This window comes from Schistocerca americana, chromosome 3, assembly GCF_021461395.2.
Source record: "Schistocerca americana isolate TAMUIC-IGC-003095 chromosome 3, iqSchAmer2.1, whole genome shotgun sequence".
NCBI lineage: Eukaryota > Metazoa > Arthropoda > Insecta > Orthoptera > Acrididae > Schistocerca > Schistocerca americana.
This window is the reverse complement of record NC_060121.1, coordinates 631,048,392-631,070,110: the sequence shown is the minus strand read 5'-3', so window position 1 is coordinate 631,070,110 and position 21,719 is coordinate 631,048,392. Positions and strand designations below refer to the sequence as shown.

The 21,719-nt window shown below is 38.2% G+C and overlaps 1 protein-coding gene across 1 annotated transcript in view; it reads right to left on the bottom strand.

Moving 5' to 3' along the window:
• Window positions 1–301: 301 nt before the first annotated feature.
• Window positions 302–21,719, bottom strand: part of LOC124607024 (general transcription factor IIH subunit 2) — a 103,023-nt gene continuing 81,605 nt past the window's right edge. The window contains exons 5-7 of the mRNA XM_047139189.1: window positions 4,575–4,828; window positions 1,027–1,288; window positions 302–810 (exon numbers count right to left, since the gene is read on the bottom strand). Coding sequence (XP_046995145.1) covers window positions 649–810; window positions 1,027–1,288; window positions 4,575–4,828 — 678 coding nt within the window. The 3' untranslated portion in view covers window positions 302–648. The remainder of the gene's footprint in view (window positions 811–1,026; window positions 1,289–4,574; window positions 4,829–21,719) is intronic.

Here is a 21,719-nt window from a genome sequence, read left to right as displayed (position 1 = left end):
GAAGGAAGGGCTCTTGTTGTTCGTAATAAAATGACAGTTTAAATGTTCGGAAAACCAGAAGTTCACTCCTGTCATTTAATCTGTTATCCTACCTGTCACTTGATTCCAATAGTTTTTTTTTTTTTTTTACTTTACATACGGTTAGTTCCAGATCCTTAATTTGAATCTATTAGTTTGTTTCACATTTACTCAATTACCAATGGCACCAATTGTTTTTGTTTCAACAATTTGTTGTGTGTTGGGCAGGGTGTGTACTGATTTTAATAAATTGTATTTGTGGACTATAAATGAAATTTATTATTCATAATGAAATTTGAAAACTTGTTCATACACAAACATTTTAAAAAGATACTTGGATTCAGAAAGTACTAGACACTTAAAAGATCCTATGGAGCAGTTAATTGTCTCTTTGCAACTACACAGGAAAAAAATGTAAACACTGCAGTGCTACTGCACTCCACATAAATGTAATATAACACACAAATTCATACAGTGTTCATTCATGTAACCTCAGGGCCAAAAGAATGTAATAAAAAAACAGTTTAAAAAATGATCTGATCAAATGAAGTAATTACATACTTAAATACCAATACATTATAAAAATAATAACATGATTTGGACTCAGGCATCAAGTATCTCGGTCTTTATTCATATTAAATTCACAGAAAGTGAACTTCCATTATCACCGCTTCCCATAAGATGGAAAGTCTGTTGATTCGTAGCACATCCCGGACACGTATGCAACGTATCATGGATAAACAAGTCACAGTCCAAACAAAACACTTGGCTGCAACGTCCACACTCATACACCTGGAAACAATGAATATAGAGTCAACTGTACGTACTCAACTAGTTTTTATTTGTTGAGTAGTACATGGCAGTAAGTTACAATACATAACAAAAAGTTAAGTGACGGAACACATCGTAAAATTATGCGAGCAGTACAGTATAAATGAAAAGTTCTAAAATTAACTCCATTATCTTACAAATACACATTTTTTCTTTTAATTTAATATGATAACTCACATGTTTATCATGATCTCCATATGACCTCTGACAGGCGTAGCACTGTTTGTGAAGATCAAGATTTTGTTCCATTTCAACAAAATTTTCCACAGGAAACAAATGATGGTAAGAACGGGCCAAATGAGGTGCAGAGACAAGTGTGAGCCCACATGCTCGGCATTCAACAGGCAGTTCACAATATCGACTACAACATTGAGGGCAGAAGTATCCTGCTCCACTATGGCTCACACCTTTGGCTTCTGCTGCTGGTACATCTAAATGGCTGCCAACAAATGCTTCTGCTACAGTTATAGTGTGAGGCGAAATAACCACTATGTTTTAACTGTGATTTAAGATAATTATTATTTTAGGGTTAAAAAACATGACACAGGATAAATACAGTGCAATTTTTTCCTGATATTGTCAGACAGAAGAGTAAATGGTGTACATATCTTACGGCATGCATATGAACACGGGACAAATACAATACTGTTATTAATAGTAAATGAAATAATGATTTTATTGAATTCCTATTTCGAAGACCAAAAAGAGAAGATGGAAAAACAGGCAAAACAAAAGTAGACTAATCTGACATGTCCCTTTGTATTTTTAGCTATTCTTCTCTGTTTCACTGTTCGCTTCTCTGGAAAATATCAGTCACTAAAATTTAAACAGCTAAAAGCAGCAACAACATTCTTTACTGAAATAAACAGACTTATAAAAGTTCTCAAATACAAAATCTGACATGGTAATTGAAGAAAATTAATACAGAATTTTTTAGAATCATTGTAAGTAGTGTCAAGTTCCAAGTAATGTATGTAATACATCACTAACACACAGAAAATTTCCAGACATATTTAAATAATGCCAGTGTTTAACTTTTATAAGAAAGGTAACAAGGAAGATCTACATAAACAACAATGAATTTTCCTAGAGACATCTTTTTCAAAATATCTGACAGAGGAATGTACTCAATAGCAGTATCAAACATTTCACTTAGTGCGGCAATATACTACATGCCTTAAATAACAAAGTATTATCAGTTGTGTTTCAGTGATCTGTTCAAATTACAAGTATATGACATGACACCCTTTTACAAAAGCTAAGATTTTATGGAATTAACAGTATTACAAACAACTCAACTGAATCAAGCTTAACACATGTAATGTAAAAAGTGGTGCTGAATACTTCACACAATGCTGGGGAGAACATTTTAGTTACTCAAGAAAATCCTCAAATGGAGTTCCACAGGGATCAATTATGGATCCACTCATGTGCTGGGATAATACTGGAGCGGTGTGGCACAACCACAACAGCACGGCATGCCAAGCGAAGCAGCATTGGCGAAACAAACCAGTGCTGCTAATGCGCACAATTATAGTGACACTGCATGTAGAGTGGCATGGAGCAAAGCAGCACTGAGCGTATCAAACTTGTATGTTTCTGGGAGTGGTGACCAGAGCAATTGAGTGACTGGCTGCATTCAGGCAACACTGACAGTGTTCAGCTTTTGCTATGAGCTGCAGCATCAATACTGTTGCTGGTGTTTGTGTTTCTTTTGTTGCAGTGCCAAGAAAATCACATTAGCGGACACCATGACAGCAGCTGTTTTTACTTGGTGTCCTTTATGAGACCAGTGAGAAAAGAATCATTGTAGCTGATTCATTTTGGACTAGTTATGTGATGAGATGGAGCAAAATTAGACTAAAAGGACACAATACATTTCTCTGATATCTTATTTTTTTCACTGTACTCAAAAATGAAGCAATAATAAAGTTGAATTAGCAGAACTGACAAACACATGATAACCATGTTTCATTCTACGAGAAAAAGTTTGTAAAACTGTCTCTCATCTGAAGCTTTGTTAAAGTTTCGTCCTGTGTGATATGTGCCTTGCACAGAATACTCAATTTATACTATACATTGTTCATCGACATTCAGGTCTCTTTCTAGGCCAATGACAGTGTTGTACAGAAAAAATGTAAATTTTACAATATTGTCAGCAAATTGTGATGAAGTTTCTTTTGGCTTCCAAAATATGTTTCACTTAGTGCTCATTATTCCCAAAGCACATTCATCACTTTGATCTGAAAAGGCGTTTGTTGAAATATTCTTTCCGTGGGTCTAAAAACATCAACTGGACGATTTGATAAAATGCCTCAACAATGGATATGCCTCATCTCCAATAAATAAAAAAGGCAATATAACTGACATCTTTGATAGTGGAGTGTCTGCCGGTATGTTAAGCTCCCCTTCTTGAACCAAGCAGAATACACCTTAAGAATGAAATCTACCACAAACGCTTTCCTTCTGATATCTCCCAACATTGAATGTAATGAATTTTCTGAGAACATCTGCAACTGCTGTAGTACTTTTGAATGAAAATATTTGTAACTATAAAACATTGTTCCAGAATTTTCAGGGCATGTCAGACGAATGTGTTTTCTGTCAATGTCACTGACTGCATTTGGAAAGTTCTCTAAGTTATATAAATCATTTACAGTATTTAGAAAATCATCTTCAGAAGGCACCCTCATGTAGAGTGGTTGGGCACAATTCCACAACACTGGTAGTTGATTCACCAACTACTACAATGGTTGTGGATGCTATTGTGCATGTCAGAATCATGTCTCGGAAACTTCTTCTGATTTCTATGAACCTGTAATAATTCTCATTTCTCCAGCTGTCAATGACACTTCAAAAATTACATTATTCCACCAAAAAAATCTGCAGTTACGTGTATATCACGCTAGACAAGGAAGTTATGTACAGCACCATATAACAACATATTCTCCTCTTTGTGGGCTATCATTTGCCAAAATCTCATTTTGATATCTCAAACAGTTTATGAGATACGAAGGTGTTATGAATATTTCATTTTTGCTTTAAGGTCTTGGCACACAAACTGAACAGAGTGTCCTATATACAATCCATTATCTTGAGATAGAATGAGTTATAGATCTCATCCAAGTTCACAGAATACTTCAATATGTTAACTATATTTGATAAGTAGTCACATATGACCTAATGTGCACCAAATGCAAACTCATAGTGACCTCTATTTTTCATTGCAAACTATTCGGCTTTCTTGCAGTAGCTTAATAATTTTTAAGTATCACAATAATTATGAGAATTACTGAAATGATAAGCAGTTCATACGAAGCTGACGAAAAAGCAACGAGATGCACAAGAATCAATTTTTTTACCAAGTTATTTCTTTGAGAAAGATTGTAGATCAGCCAGCTTGCATGCTTTTCCGCCCTTGCAGCCAAGCGAGCCGTGATGCTACTTCCTGGCCCCACTATACCTAGATGTGAAGCTGCGCTGTGGCAGCTGCCTTCGCATAGCTCTGCTCTGTTGGGTCACTTCACTATAATCTGGTTCTTAATTACCTTGTGTGTTCTGAACACTGGAAATTTTAATTCAACAGTTATTTTAAAATTACTTTGCCTGGCAATAATATATAATGATCATAGTACACATCACATGAAATTAAAAAACTGGACAATCTGTAGTGAGTACTCTTGCAGAAAATAACATGTATATTTCCACCACGTGAGAAAACTCACCACATGCAGATGGTGAGAGGAGTTTCTTTCCCCTCTGCTGTGGTGTGGTGTGGGAAGCCCATTTTAATAAGTGAAGATTCCAGGCAGGATGCAGCTGGTGGTGGCTCAACATGCATAAAAAGTTGGTCACGGTAGTGGCAGTCATCGAGAACAACACCAAACTCACCCCCAGTCTCTCGGCTTAGGCGACGACATACGTGTACTTCTGCTGCTAGGCCCACTACTGAGCACCGTACACCTTGCTTTTTCAGAGACTACAAATAAGGAAAGTCTGCATTCATTCACAGAGCACTAAGACACAGTTAACATTCTGTTAAAAAATGATAATTAATTATTTATAGGATGACATAACAAATAACAATTGTACTGTAACCAACAGATTGTAATGCACTATAAATTATGCCTCCGAGTTGCACAAAGAAGATAAGGCACTACCTCTGCCACTGCTTACACATAATTTAATTGTGTGTTACTGAAGGACATAAATGGCTTACCAGGGGAAAAGTGTGTGTTCACAAGAGGGGGAGGAGAGTGCAGTTGTAGGAAGGCAAAGGAAAAGGGTGTGGGGAGAGCAGGAAGGAAGGAAGAAAGGAGGGAATATTAGGGTTTAAAGTCCCATTTGAGAAGGAGTGTTTGGAATGATTCTGCAAACAAATCGGCTGTGCCCTTTGAAAGGAGCATTCTATCATTTGCTTGATGCAATTTAACGAAATTGCGGAAAGGGGGAATCATGGGAGGGGGAGGGGAAGGTAGAGAGAGAGGGGCAAGGGGAAAGGGGACAGGAAATGCTGGGGGTATAGGGAACAAGACAGAAGGGAAAACAAAATTCATGATCATGAAGGACAGCAAGAAGTGCATGCAAGCAGAGAGAGAGAGAGAGAGAGAGAGAGAGAAAGCACAATAACTCTGATGATGTTGCAACAAAGAACTAACTTTTTTTTGGACTTTGTGAACGACAAGACTGTATGATATAAGAGAGGGAGCTTGGATGTTAGCACCCAAATTGTATGTTTTCTCGCAAGTATGACAACCGCAAGTTATGACAAGTTCATTTTAACATGAAAGCCAACATTATTGTAAAATGTAATAGTATCTACAAGAACATGTATAAAAAGTGTAAATAAGATCGTTTCTGAAACATACTTTCAAAGAAACGAATAATGGAAAATCCAGGATAGAATAATGACAATATTATGAAAACAATAGATTGCTACTCACCATATAGCAAAGATGATGAGTTGCAGACAGGCACAACAAAAAGACTACTAAACACATAAGCTTTTGGCCAGAAAATCTTCTGACTTCTGAAATAGTCAACATACACATACACATTTCTGTAACCACAGCTCACACACATTTGTGATCACTGTCTCTGGCTGCCAAGGACAGACTGCCTGACCTCAGCAGCCAGAGACGGTGGTCATGTTTGTGAGCTGTGTTTGCATGAAAATGCGGATGTGTATGTTATCTGTTTCAGAAGAAGGTCTTCTGACCGAAAGCTAGTCTTTTTGCAGTGCCTGTCTACGACCCAACATCTCCCTATACCGTGAGTAGCAATCTACCCTTTCCATAATATTATCAAAGATATGAATAGTTGGGGTGTAGAAAAATATTCGCTACCAGTCACAATATCCAGCGGATATTTTTCTACACCCCATAAAGGAACAATCACGGAGTTCGACAGCATCCACTATGGGTAAAATTCATATGAATAGTTACTGATAGGAAGGGCTCAATATTATATGTAATTAAATTTAATACATCCTTCTACTCCACAACAACATAAACTGTAGCTTATAGTAATGTCCTAATTTCATGGCATGGAATAATGTATACTCAAAAAACATTTCTGGGCAGGAACACATGGAAAGGCTACACATTGGTACTGTGCATGCAACACTGGCTGGATGCAACCGAATGCAATAATTTTGGAAGCAAGAATCCAAATGTTAAAGAAAGGGACCTTTAGTACAATATATAGTACAATATACTGAAGGGAAAATGTATTTGTCAACAATTTATGACAGTGTGGTAGAACAGTTACTATTCTAATATCAGCTCTGTTCGTATTTTGTAAAACATATGTCCATGGTAGGGTATTGACTGATATCTAAATCATTATACCACAATGAATAAGATAACATTCTTGTACAATAATTGCATATTGCCCTATACCCCTTGCAACAATTTATGATTTGAACAAATCAACACACACACACACACACACACACACACACACACACCCCTTGCAACATACCGGGGCAGTAGCACGCACCAATGAAAACCTGTGATGTCTATCAAACTATAATAACAGGTACGAATGCTGCTTTCCCACTGCAGAGCAACTGAACAACATAAAATTCACAGAGGGCTTGTCTACTGAGGGGAGCAGTTGTCCAATGTTGCATTTATGTCCTTATGTACACAGTAGAGTTTTATCAAACGGCCAATGAATCTCAGTCAATGAATTATGAAAACGAACACATGAACACTTCTGAAAATAATTGTTTTAATAACAATAGTTCGCATTTGAAGGTTCAGCAATACAATCTTATCCCAAGTACAAACCGAATTGGTCACACTCTCTGCCAGTGCATAAAAGCAGTTTCCAGGGAAATTATGTACATGTGAATCCTAAAAAGATGTTACGTAGTGCTCCAAAGATAACCTACTACTGGTATTCAGAAGCAGTGAACTATGTATTTCAGTCCTAATGTCGAAACAGACTTCCTAAATGCCATACTTGAGCAGCACTTTGCTGCCTAAACAACCTTACCCAATCAGTGTCCACTGCCAAAAGATAATGAAAACCCCTCTGCATGCTCCCAGCTCCATGAGTCACATGATCACTACCGTAGTCAAAGTCTGTCTGCAGCCAACCACATTTAATCACAACAGTAATTTATGTTTAACATTTAGATCATATTCATTAAAATTATTATCACAAATATCAAAAATATTTTCTTTCTTTCTTCCTTTTTTTTTAAACATACAGCCAAATAATATAAGCATTAAAATAGAACTGTTTCATTGTGTATGACTTGTCTTGCCATTTATTTTTTTCTAAATCACTTTTCTCTCTCTTGTCGGACATATACCAGCAGGCAGTGTCCCAGTTGTTATATTTTTTATCATGTAACACTGACGTCTGTTATCTTATAACCTAAGTAGCACAGCAAATGGTGGATATAACATTTTACTGTGGTCTAATGGAAGCAACTAGCAAACTTGCAGGTCAGTGTTATCCTATGCCGGAATATAGCCTGTCTGCAGGGCACAACATCATGGGTTACAATCCACACTTTAGTAATGCTTCTGGAAAAACAATCCTTACAATGAATGCTGACTGTGGCATGCTTACTAGGCTGTTTCGTGTCGCTATAGAATGTTTATGCTCATTGCCAACAGTTAAAATATTGTGCGCCACAGCAAAAAAGTTGATTCATGCATGGTGTTGTATGTAGTGGTTACTATTATCAGTCAGAAATATGAGTGAACTGGCCTTACTTGGTCCTTCCAGCAGCTGGCTATCAACTTTTGTGCCACTTCTGGGAGAAGAAGATGGGATTTGTCCCAGTGTCAATGTGGTATCAGAAGCTTTTACTTCCAGCATCCTCGCGACCTCTACCTTATAGTGTGTGATTAGTACATATTCTCCTCTCTGAATCTGAAAAGAATGTATTTCATTGTGTGGAAGGAGCTCTCTTTATTTATCCAGACCATATTCTTTTGTCTAGTGACATCCACTGTTGTTTCAAACTTTTTCTTTTATGTCCACTAGCTTCTGGGTGAGTCTATTAATTTAGTGTGTTCTCAAAATACATATTTCTTCTACTGATTGGAGAGCAGCCTCACTACAAATACCATTTAGAGACATACAATACAGAGATTGTCATGCATGTACACTTTAAAGGTGTAGAATTCTGGTGCTTAATAAGTATCTCCTAAAAGTGTCTGTTACACCAATTAACCTTCACAATAGACATGGATTATCTAATTTTAGTAACTCAACATGACCAAAGAAACCTCCTTAAAAGAAAAAAAAACATCCCGGCAGACTGCCCACTCAAATGACTAAGCATCCTCCTTTTGTTTGCAAGGTCGGCATTACTTTTCTAATTTCTTTACTATTTCTGAAGCAAGCCCAATCATCATCCAGCACCTCTTTCATTTTTTCTTTCTGTTTTCCGTGTGTTATTCAAGTCAGCAATTTCCAAAAGTGACATGTGAAACTGATAAGGCCTTTTTAATGAGTGATGTTTCAGACTGATAGTCTTTTTGGTGAGTGTCATGACAATGCCTTTTAGAAATCAAGTAGTGAGCCTAGTGTTTTATATTGTTTGGACACCACATCCACTAACTTTCTTATTCTTGTACTTTAAACTAATTGTAGTTCTGCAGGAGGTATGTCATTGATTTCTGCCAACTTGTTTCAGATCACATAATTAAATACTTTGTCAAACCCCTTCAATATCATCCATTACTCCCTCTTCAGGACTACTTTTTTCTATTGCACAAGCTTTTTGTGTGTTTCAGCCATCTATATGCCCTTCTTCTGCACTTATTAGAGATATCACATCTGCACCTTTGTTTCTGAAAATAACACTTATACCAACAGTAAACCAGAGTTGCTGCTATCATTGGAGAATGTTGTTAGCAATAACAACTCTACAACTGACACAGTGTCAAGGGCTACTCATACTGAGCCACACCCTTTAACCCATGAGACATTTGAGGCTAGTGACAGCTAGCTATTACCAGGTAGTTTTCTGCTTGTCTACTCGTGTTGTTGACATCTAGCACTTGCTAGAGAAGTATACTGGTTGATGATACTTTGGACCTTGAGCACAATTTTACAGGGATTTGATGTGTGCCGGCTGATTACTCACTTTGACTCAGGTCACTGACTTGATTCAGCACCTTTCAAGATCAGCTTATGCATGGTGACTGACATGGCATCCAGCTCAGCTCGCCATTAGTACATGGTGAGGGACATGTTCTGGTTATTCTAACCATTCTGTGAATGGATGCACCTTCCAAGATGTAATAAATGTGGGTATGACCTACCAGAACACAGGTTACCAAGTGTTAAGGACTTCCATGCAGTCATAACATTAAAAAGTCAATTTGCATCACGAATCCTGCTATGGCACTGTTAATCCCAGAGACCTCTTCAACTCATGATGCCACATGTGTTCCCAACGTACCAGCCAGTGAAACTAGTGCCTGCGAGTGCCTGGCTGGAGCAGCCTGATACATGGGATAAGTCGCACATCTCCTTGGTATTAGCCAAGAACAAGAATGTATCAGGAATGCCAGTTCCCTACGCTAGTTCATTGCTCATGGTACTGTAGCAGAAAATGAGTCCTCTCTGGATGTTATGTATTCAAATTAAAGAACCCATCAATGGTAGAAGTGCCTGAAACAGGTCAGGTACTTGTATCAGCAAAGTCATTCTATACTAGTCCAAGTAGTTCAGTGTTCACTCCCCCCACCCACACCCAAGCACAGGCAGTTGGAGCTGCACCATAGTCTGTGTGAACGTATGTCTCTGCTGAGCGGCTGCATGCACGGGCGGGCAAATGATAGGACAAGGAATGTGGTGCACTATGGCTGCCTGGCAGGTACCGTACCATTTGCACCTGCTCAGTGGCGAGCTGCAGGAGCCCATGCCCCAAGGGGCAGAGTTGGAACAGCTGGCTACAGTGAATCACAAAAACAAACTGGAATTATAGTATCACAGTCAGCAAAATCATGCCATAATTCATTGTTATCTAGCAACAAGCTTGTATTATCTGGCAGCACTTACTGTTGTTTTAACATTAGCCACACCTAGAGCACAAAATCAGTCTGGTTCATCACTGTGCCATGGCCAAAACAGATCACCTTGTGAAACCCAGTAACAACCATAAGACAGCAAGTCTTTTGTTACAAAGATTTCCAACCTTCTAACTTTTAGTACCTCACGCTGATTGTAGTATCTCTGAAAGTATTTTACAGGCTCCTGCTGACTATTTTTTAATGTTCATATAACTCAGTGCTGTAACAGACTAGTTCAAATACCGGATCATCCATTCCTTCCACATTAACCACACATTCCAGTACTACACTTCTGAACAGCTATTCTCTGTTTCTTTCCCCATCCTCATGCCATCCGTATGAATATAGTTTGTACTTACCACAAGTTTCCATACGTATCACTTAGGTTCTTTTGTTGCCCAGCAAAAATACCAACATCAACGGCTGACCAAACATGATGCTACTCATTGATACAATTGCACTTATAATGGTGCTTTGTCACTGATAACAATACGATGTATGTTGAGCTGCCAGCAAAAATACCAATATCAACAGATGACCAAGGATGATGGTAGTCACTGAAACAACTGCACTTGTAAAGGTGCGAATCATTGATAACAATACGATGTATGTTGGGCTGTTGCCCTTGCCCACTCGGATATTTAAAACTGTCAATGACCACCAGTTATTGTCAGTTACTTCTCTTCCTGTCTATGCTATAGACAATGAGCACTTGCAGTAAAGATCTACTAGATCATGACATTCATGATCTTAACAACTGGAATGGATATCCATTGTGATTGGTTGTGTACTGGTTGATTACTTATCTTTGTTCAGCTCACAGACTTATTCATCATCTTACAAGTTCGGTTCACTGCAAATACACAATGACTGGTTGTGCACTAGAAATTCTGAAACTTTTTAGTTCTTCTAATATTTAATTAATATATAATTAGTCCTGATAGAAAAGTTATGACATTCATTTTTCAGGTCCCCAAAATTACATTTAATATTCCTGCATCAAGTCTCAGTTTATAATTACAGTATTTTTTCAGTATTTACATGTATTTCTCAAATGCTCTGAGTTTCCTTCCCTGCTATTCCTATTAACTTTCTTTCTGAGTAACTTATAAAGTTCATTTACGGAATTTCTTGAAATACCAGCAGCAGTTTTCTTCTCACTATCTTTCCTGTACCTACTTTTCAGCTTTAATTATTTCCTTCCGTAGAACTTTCCACTGATGTTCTGAAATGCTCTTACCAGTCATATTTAGTCCATTGCTTTAAAGAACTTCCATGCTGTATCTTTCATTATTTATTATTATTAGAATTTGGCCAACACACGACCACATAAAACAGTTGATTTATGGCATCATATTATTTTCCTTTTTTGGCTTCCCAGTACTTCTTCATTCTTGCACTCTGTTGTTTTCTTCTTTCTTTGCTCCATGTCCCTCCTCTCTTTTTTTGTGTTTTCTTCTGTAAACCGTTAACTTTTCCGATCTTTTCCCCAAATTCATGTCTGTTTTCAATATCTTTGCCTGCTATTCCCAACTCCTACAGATCTTTCCTAACTTCTTTAAACCAAGAATTTGGGTTTTTGGATTTTTCTCAGATAAGTTGAATATTTTGTTATCTATTCTTTAAAAGTGGCCATAAAATGTAATCCTCTGCTCTCTCATTTTATCAGTTATATTCTCAGTTTCTTCATAAACCTTTCATAAACTGCTTCTCAGTTTTTAAATCCCATTTTCATACTTTGGAACCAAAATTATTAATATCAAATGTATCTACAGCCTCTCTTTTTTAGTATCTTGAATTTAAGCTTAATCACTAATATGTTCTGACTCGAGTTCCACTAATAGATACCCATTGTGGTCCTGTGTTTGGTTCCCAAATCTTCTGCCTATTAATTAGGTAGTTCAGGATATATTTTACTGTAACTCCTTTTCTTTAACAGTTATACCTTCATCTCTTATTACAAACAGCTGAAATATAGAAGCATGCTACTAGCAAACTCCACCGTACCTTATATGGGGGAACAGCATTCACTGCCAGGTGAGTGGTATGTTGTAACTTGTTCACAGTGTTCGAGGCAGAGTGTGAATCTGGGGACTAGTCGCCTGGCTTCACCTCTCTTACCCTGTGAGCAGACACTTTCAGTGGGGTCTAAGCTGGTATACAGGGGGAGGGGTTTGCTAGTTATAGGGAGCTCTTCAGAGAAGTTGTACCTAGGGCTGGGAAGAAGTTCAATGTGCACTTGGTGTGTGTATTGGGGTAGAGGGCAAGGGTAGACAGCGGAGGGGGAGGATGCTCATATGAAATGTGGAATGGGCCCTGTGTGATGGTATGAGATTTTCCATGATTTTATAAGAAATATTTCTACTGGATGTAGTGGAATGGTGGAAAAATCGCACATAAATGAACAAATGTGATGAATTTCGCGTTAGTGTGAAGAAGGATAACATTACCTTCTTGAAAATTAAAATTATCTCTAGTTGGGATTATAGTTTCTTACGACTACTTTTTGTTTTTGTTGTGCTTTGTCTGTCGAGGTATTCTTTTTGTGTTTTGTGTGGCACTGAATTTGGTTGAGATGTGCCTGACGTCACCCACAAGTGCAGTAAAGAGACACCTGTGTAATACGCTGCTTCAAAGAATAACAATGACCCGAACGTCCAACACACAAGAATGTCAGTGGCATTGAGCATTCTTTGTTCATTCATGTTAAGACCTTGTCTGTGAAACGAAATGAGAGTGAATCATCGTATAAAGACTGATGACTAAAATAGTGTTTTGTCAGCAATCAGTTGAGTTGCTCCCTCAATAAATTTTACTGCATCAGAAGAGTTTGACAGACATGTACTCTCGCACCTGCTGCAGCTATCAAGGGTGCAGAGTGCAGTCATCTGAAAGTCTTGATTCATGTCAGCACCAGTGGTTGGGTTCCGAGCTCAGTCTGTATGACAGGTGAAAGTGATGAAGACTGCTTGCCTTTCTCGAGGGCTGCAAGAAGAGCTTACAATCTGCAGTATCTTAACAAGAACATAGTGAGTTCCTTTGGTTTTGAGCTGAGTGGAGGGTCTCAACCAGAGTCACCATTGGTTCTGTGACAGTGATGGCTACAGATGTTGGACTTGTGCTATGGAGTGGAGAACTGTAGGATTCTCCCTGATAGATCAGTGGTGCGCTACACGCAGGAAACAGCTATTTGGGCAGCGAAGTGCATCTGGGATGCATATGGTTCTTTTTATTTTAGGCTAGGCAATAGTTTGAAGTCCTCTGATAAACACTTGCCACATACACAGAGAGTGAAATCACATCATGTACAAAGTAAAGACAATTAGAATGTCAAGACATTAACAGTAAACTTATAAAACATTCGTAACAAAATTCCTGAATCATCCGCCCTACAGAAAATCTGTTAAGCTCAAAGTATAACTGGAACTGAAATCTGGATGAATCCCAAAGTAGAAAAGCTCCAAAATATCAATGAAGCATGGAATATAAATAAAAAATACTGGCTATATGTTTTCATAGGAGGGGTGGGGGGAGTGTTCATTGTAATCAACAAAAATATTATGTCCATCAAGGTCAAAATTGAATCTGACTGTGAAGTTATCGGGATGTGAGTACCAAGTTTAGGTCAACACAGCAGTTATAAATCATTCCAAGAAGGTATATGCTCAGTAGTGCATAGGTATCCCTGTCATGCGATATTAGTCCGAGGCAACTTTAAACCAACTGAGTGTAGACTAGGATGTCTATGGCTTCACTGCAGGTGGTACAGACAGACAATCTTGTAAAATAGTTCTGAACACATTCTCCAAAAACTGTTTGAGCAACTAGTTCAACAATACTTTAAATCTTACAGCTACACATAGGCCTGAGCTTATCAACAGTGTGAGTATAGAGACACGGAGTAGTGATAATGTTTTCATCATAGAGACAATGGTTACTAAAATTAAAACATCAAGAAGACCTGGGAGGGTTTTTATGCTGGAAAGGGCACATAAACAGTTGTTAGCGTCCTACTCAGACAATGAGTGGACATTATTTACTTTCAATATAGTAGCTGTAGAGGAATCATGGGAAAAGTTTAAACTGATTGTAAATCACCCTCTGGACAAGTATGTGCTGAGTAAATGGGTTACGGTCAGAAAAGACACACCATAGTTTGATAGCAAAATCTGAAAAATGCTGAGGAAACAGAGACTGTTGCACCCTCAGCTCAATTAAGAACACAATATTTCAACAGGCACATGTCAGTAGAAATTTGTTCGTCTATAAAAAGAATGATGCACAAAGGATGCAACAACTTCCACTGTCACATGTTAGTGAAAGATCCTGCCAGGAACCCACGAAAATATTGGTCCCTCTTAAAACTGCTGAGTGAGTCAAAGGCTTCTTTTCAGTCACTCGTCAACAAGTCTGGTGCCATAATAGAAGGCAGCAAATGGACAGCTGAAGTTTAAATTCTGTATTTAAAAAGTCATTCATGCAGTAGGACTGCACACTCATACCATCGCCTGACCATCACACAGGTGGGATGTAAAAATAGGGAACTCTAGCATTGAGAAACAAATTAAAGAGGTGAAAGTGAAAAAGATGCCAGGCCAGATGGAATCACTTGGCAATGGTCTCTTACGGATACTTATCTTGCATTTACTGCAAATTTCCTACCCAGTATTAATTTTAATTGATGTCTGCTATAAATAAGAAGCAGCCAACACTTTATTATATAGGTGTTACACATAATGGTAAGAAAAGCGAAAGGATATGTGAAGCACTTAACAGTTCATAATAATACAGCATGGTAACAAGCAATAAATACAACTATTTCCGACTGTTGAGAGACAAGAAGATAAATAATAGTACAAATATGCTACTTTTTTTCTGAAATGTAATTGCTACATAATATTCCCATTATAGATGCACTACTACACACATTATCTTCAAATCCTGGGTGGGCATCTATTGGACATTAAGATGGCACCCATACAAATGATTCGTGTTCCGCTCTAGTCAAAAATGGAAAAATTGAACTGTTCGTTACGTAAAGAATGTGAGAAGAAAGTGATAAAAGGAATGGGTTGCACGAAAAGTGCACCAAAATAAACTTGAAATACACCAGTGATGATTTTTTATGGACATGTCTTGGCTGTTTACATTTCGAAACGTCCCAACTTGAAAAAGCAGTGAAAACAAAAAGCGAAATTATCAAGATACTTCAAAATGATGTTGATGTGCTGAAAAGTGAAATCTCAATTTTAAAACAAGAAAACGATAAATTATTACGAGAAAAAGAGTTCCATGTGTCAGAAAGCTGTGAAACAAAAACAAAACAACACTGCATTAATCCATGTGCACATATCAGTAGTAAGCCAGTAAACAACAAAACGGTGACTCCAGGTAAAGAAAATAACAGATTAGCAACAGAGAAACAGTCCAGTGTGGGTGAAAGCCAAAAAATGGAAACAAAACAATACCACAAAAACCTGTGCGCATGTATAAGCAGTACTAACAATCAAAACTGTAGGTCTAATATATTATATCTGCTCGATGAATTACTGATAACCTCAGTAAGCCAAAATTCAGAACATAAATATAAATCGAAGTCTGTAACATATAATAAAAGGAAATATAAATGGAAGTCTGTAACATACACTCAAAGGAAAGGCAGTGGCTCAAGTGTACAAAGAAATGAAAATGAATTTCTATTGGTAGGCGATTTGTTACTGAAAAATGTCGCTGTTCCAGGATGCAAAATTGGTGTGTGACTTGGAGTTAGAATACAACACCTAAACAACCATCTAAAAAACATGGAAACCACAAAACGACATATTATAGAAAACGAACTTAAGTATAACTATACACATTGGGACAAATTTGATAAAAATTAGCAGTGAAGAAGTAACCACCAATGACACAAGAAACTTGATTCATTTAGCTGGAAGTGTCTATCCATGTTCCCGGCTCAAAATCGGTGGAATAATAAAAAGAAAATCTGTAAGTGGTAAATATGTCTGCAAAATAAACTGTGCCATAAAAGAACAGTGTGACAGACTCGGAGCAGTGTCATAAATTCCTAAATGAAAACTGTCTAGGACACGATGGATTGCACTTAAAGAAAAAACAAGGGTAACTAAAATGGCTCGATGGGGGTGAAAATGTGAATAAACAAGCAAACAAAAATCCAAAAATAAGTATCATCTAAAATCCGAGGGAGAGCAGAATATAGACCTGACAATTGGTTTTTTATAACTTCCAAGATCTGAAAGACAAGGAATTATTGTGTTTAAGGAGACAATATTATGGAAATGGAAGAGGATGTAGATGAAGAAGAAATAGGAGATAGAATACTGCGTGAAGAGTTTGACAGAGCACTGAAAGACCTGAGTCGAAACAAGGCCCCGGGAGTAGACAACATTCCATTAGAACTACTGATGGCCTTGGGAGAGCCAGTCATGACAAAACTCTACCATCTGGTGAGCAAGATGTATGAGACAGGCGAAATACCCACAGACTTCAAGAAGAATATAATAATTCCAATCCCAAAGAAAGCAGTTGTTGACATGTGAAAGTTGCCGAACTATCAGTTTAATAAGTCACAGCTGCAAAGTACTAACGCGAATTCTTTACAGACGAATGGAAAAGCTGGTAGAAGCCGACCTTGGGGAAGATCAGTTTGGATTCCGTAGAAATGTTGGAACACGTGAGGCAATATTAACCTTACGACTTATCTTAGAAGAAAGATTAAGAAAAGGCAAACCTACGTTTCTAGCATTTGTAGACTTAGAGAAAGCTTTTGACAACGTTAACTGGAATACTCTCTTTCAAATTCTGAAGGTGGCAGGGGTAAAATACAGGGAGCGAAAGGCTATTTGCAATTTGTACAGAAACCAGATGGCAGTTATAAGAGTCGAGGGGCATGAAAGGGAAGCAGTGGTTGGGAAAGGAGTGAGACAGGGTTGTAGCCTCTCCCCGATGTTATTCAATCTGTATATTGAGCAAGCAGTAAAGGAAACAAAAGAAAAATTCGGGGTAGGCATTAAAATTCATGGAGAAGAAGTAAAAACTTTGAGGTTCGCCGATGACATTGTAATTCTGTCAGAGACAGCAAAGGACTTGGAAGAGCAGTTGAACGGAATGGACAGTGTCTTGAAAGGAGGATATAAGATGAACATCAACAAAAGCAAAACGAGGATAATGGAATGTAGTCAAATTAAATAGGGTGATGCTGAGGGGATTAGATTAGGAAATGAGACACTTAAAGTAGTAAAGGCGTTTTGCTATTTAGGGAGTAAAATAACTGATGATGGTCGAAGTAGAGAGGATATAAAATGTAGACTGGCAATGGCAAGGAAATCGTTTCTGAAGAAGAGAAATTTGTTAACATTGAGTATAGATTTAAGTGTCAGGAAGTCGTTTCTGAAAGTATTTGTATGGAGTGTAGCCATGTATGGAAGTGAAACATGGACGATAACCAGTTTGGACAAGAAGAGAATAGAAGCTTTCGAAATGCGGTGCTACAGAAGAATGCTGAAGATAAAGTGGGTAGATCACGTAACTAATGAGGAGGTATTGAATAGGATTGGGGAGAAGAGAAGTTTGTGGCACAACTTGACTAGAAGAAGGGATCGGTTGGTAGGACATGTTTTGAGGCATCAAGGGATCACAAATTTAGCATTGGAGGGCAGCGTGGAGGGTAAAAATCGTAGAGGGAGACCAAGAGATCAATACACTAAGCAGATTCAGAAGGATGTAGGTTGCAGTAGGTACTGGGAGATGAAGAAGCTTGCACAGGATAGAGTACCATGGAGAGCTGCATCAAACCAGTCTCAGGACTGAAGACCACAACAACAACAAGAAGGAGAATATTGGGCCACTGATGATACAAACTGGAGTTTCATCATAGTTTATCAAACAGTTACTGCAGAAAAGTTCACAAGAGAGGTGGTGTAGCAATTTACGTTGGTAGATGAACCATTTGCACCACTGATAACTTGGATCTAAATTATTTATGTGAAGAACTGAATTTTAAAGCCACTGGTATAGTCATTAGTAGTATGAAGCTAACAGTAGTATCACTGTCCAGGGTTCCCAATGGTATTAGCAGTGTGTTCTTAGAAAAATTGGACATCCTTTTATGAGCACTCACTGAGAAAAGATTTACAAACTATGACATTATAATAGGTGGTAATCTTAATTCTGATTTTGACATGTCAACTGACATGTACAGTGTTAGTGACTTGCAAAACTCACTATGACAGTTCAATCTACAGTGTGTTAACTATGTACAAACTAGGGAACAAGTGTACTTAGACAATATATTTGTTGATTTTAGATGTGACCAAGCCCAGTGTGATATAACAATGTTTCTCTTCTCTGACCACAAATCAGTTTCCCTAATATATGCTAACAGGACCAGCTCAGTCAATCTTAGAATCTTAGTGGTGACATGGCCAATCCAAAAATGATCACTAGGCCAATGACCAATGGAAAAATTGATACGTTCAGGAAAACCCTTGCAGATAGAGATTGGCTCGGCCGGAGAAATGATGGTAATCTTCATCTATCAAATAATGAGTATAATGAATCAGCTAAAATAAATTTTGAATGTTTCTTTAACTCATTTCTTCAAATATTTAATGATAGTATTCCCATTAGAAAATGTAAAGTAACAGACAGAGGTTGTAAAAAGGTGTCAAAAAAGAGAAATTCTTGGTACACTAAAACACTTGTCTGATATGGAAGATCACGTGATGATGCTGTTAGATATACAGGGTGTTACAAAAAGGTACGGCCAAACTTTCAGGAAACATTCCTCACACACAAATAAAGAAAAGATGTTATGTGGACATGTGTCCGGAAACGCTTAATTTCCATGTTAGAGCTCATTTTAGTTTCGTCAGTATGTACTGCACTTCCTCGATTCACCGCCAGTTGGCCCAATTGAAGGAAGGTAATGTTGACTTCGGTGCTTGTGTTAACATGCGACTCATTGCTCTACAGTACTAGCATCAAACACATCAGTACGTAGCATCAACAGGTTAGTGTTCATCACGAACGTGGTTTAGCAGTCTGTGCAATGTTTACAAATGCGAAGTTGGCAGATGCCCTTTGATGTATGGATTAGCACGGGGCAATAGCCGTCGCGCGGTACGTTGTATTGAGACAGATTTCCGGAACAAAGGTGTCCCGACAGGAAGACATTCGAAGCAATTGATCGGCGTCGTAGGGAGCACGGAACATTCCAGCCTATGACTCGCGACTGGGAAAGACCTAGAACGACGAGGACACCTGCAATGGACGAGGCAATTCTTCGTGCAGTTGACGATAAACCTGATGTCAGCGTCAGAGAAATTGCTGCTGTACAAGGTAACGTTGACCACATCACTGTATGGAGAGTGCTACGGGAGAACCAGTTGTTTCTGTACCATGCACAGCTTGTGCAGGCACTATCAGCAGCTGATTGGCCTCCACGGGTACATTTCTGCGAATGATTCATCCAACAATGTGTCAATCCTCATTTCAGTGCAAATGTTCTCTTTACGGATGAGGCTCCATTTCAACGTGATCAAATTGTAAATTTTCACAATCAACATGTGTGGGCTGACGAGAATCCACACGCAATTGTGCAATCACGTCATCAACACAGATTTTCTGTGAACGTTTGGGCAGGCATTGTTGGTGATGTCTTGATTGGGCCCCATGTTCTTCCACCCACGCTCAATGGAGCACATTATCATGATTTCATACGGATACTCTACCTGTGCTGCTAGAACATGTGCCTTTACAAGCACGACACAACATGTGGTTCATGCACGATGGAGCTCCTGCACATTTCAGTCGAAGTGTTCGTACGCTTCTCAACAACAGATTCGGTGACCGACGGATTGGTAGAGGCGGACCAATTCCATGGCCTCCACGCTCTCCTGACCCCAACCCTCTTGACTTTCATTTATGGGGGCATTTGAAAGCTCTTGTCTACGAAACCCCGGTACCAAATGTAAAGAATCTTCGTGCTCGTATTGTGGACGGCTGTGATACAATACGCCATTCTCCAGGGCTGCATCAGTGCATCAGGGATTCCATGCGATGGAGGATGGATGCATGTATCCTCGCTAACGGAGGACATTTTGAACATTTCCTGTAACAAAGTGTTTGAAGTCACGCTGGTACATTCTGTTGCTGTGTGTTTCCATTCCATGGTTAATGTGATTTGAAGAGAAGTAATAAAATGAGCTCCAACATGGAAAGTAAGCGTTTCTGGACACATGTCCACATAACATATTTTCTTTCCTTGTGTGTGAGGAATGTTTCCTGAAAGTTTGGCCGCACCTTTTTGTAACACCCTGTATACAATAATACTAATTCTGAAAATGCAAAATATCTCTATGTAAGATGGAGAATGATTATAAAAAAACAGTTACTGAAGTGAAAGTGTCACACAATGCTCAGTACATTGAGACTTCTAATAATAAATGCAGAGCTGCTTGGAATCTCATAAATACTGTTGCCAAAGCATTCCATGAGGTCAAAATCAATATCTCTCCATAAGAGTTTAATGATTATTTTATTAAATCTATCGAGGAAGTAAGCAATGGCATCAGTAAACCTGATACAAGTCCGTCAGAGCTCTTAGAAATAAATTATCAAGGAATGCCCTACAATAATATTCTCACTTTCTCTGAGGTTCTGCCTAGTGCTGTATTAAAAATAGTAAGGAACTTTTAAGTAATCAGATAGTGCTGATATTTATGACATGTCTTGCAATTTGCTGAAGAAGGTAGTTGATTCCATTGTTTATCCATCGACTCATTGAATAAATAATGTTTATCAGAGGGATACTTTCCAGAGGAGCTGAAATTATCTAGGGTGGTTCATGTGTATAAAAAGGATGACAAAAGACAACCCTGCAAGTTTCAGACCAATATCAATAGTTCCAGTCATGGCCAAAATAACACAATACATCATCTACCATCAGTTGCCTGCTCATTCTGAAATACTTGGAATATTTAATGTAGCACAATATGGATTTAGAAAAAAGTCATCAACAGTAGACGCAATAGACTCCGTAATTAAATATGTTCTTAAAGTGTCTGAGGAGAAGGGATTTGCTCATGCCATGTTCTGTGACCTGGATAAAACATTTTACTGTGTAGTACATGACACATTTTTATAGCATCAGGGAGAACAGCCTAAAACTACTAGTCTTATCTCCAAAACCGTAGGCAAGTTGTGTGTACTGGCACAGAAAAGTCTACCAAGGAACAAACTAAGGTGGGAGTTCCGCAGGGATCTGTAGTGGGACCATTTTTCTTTCTGGTAATGATCAATGAC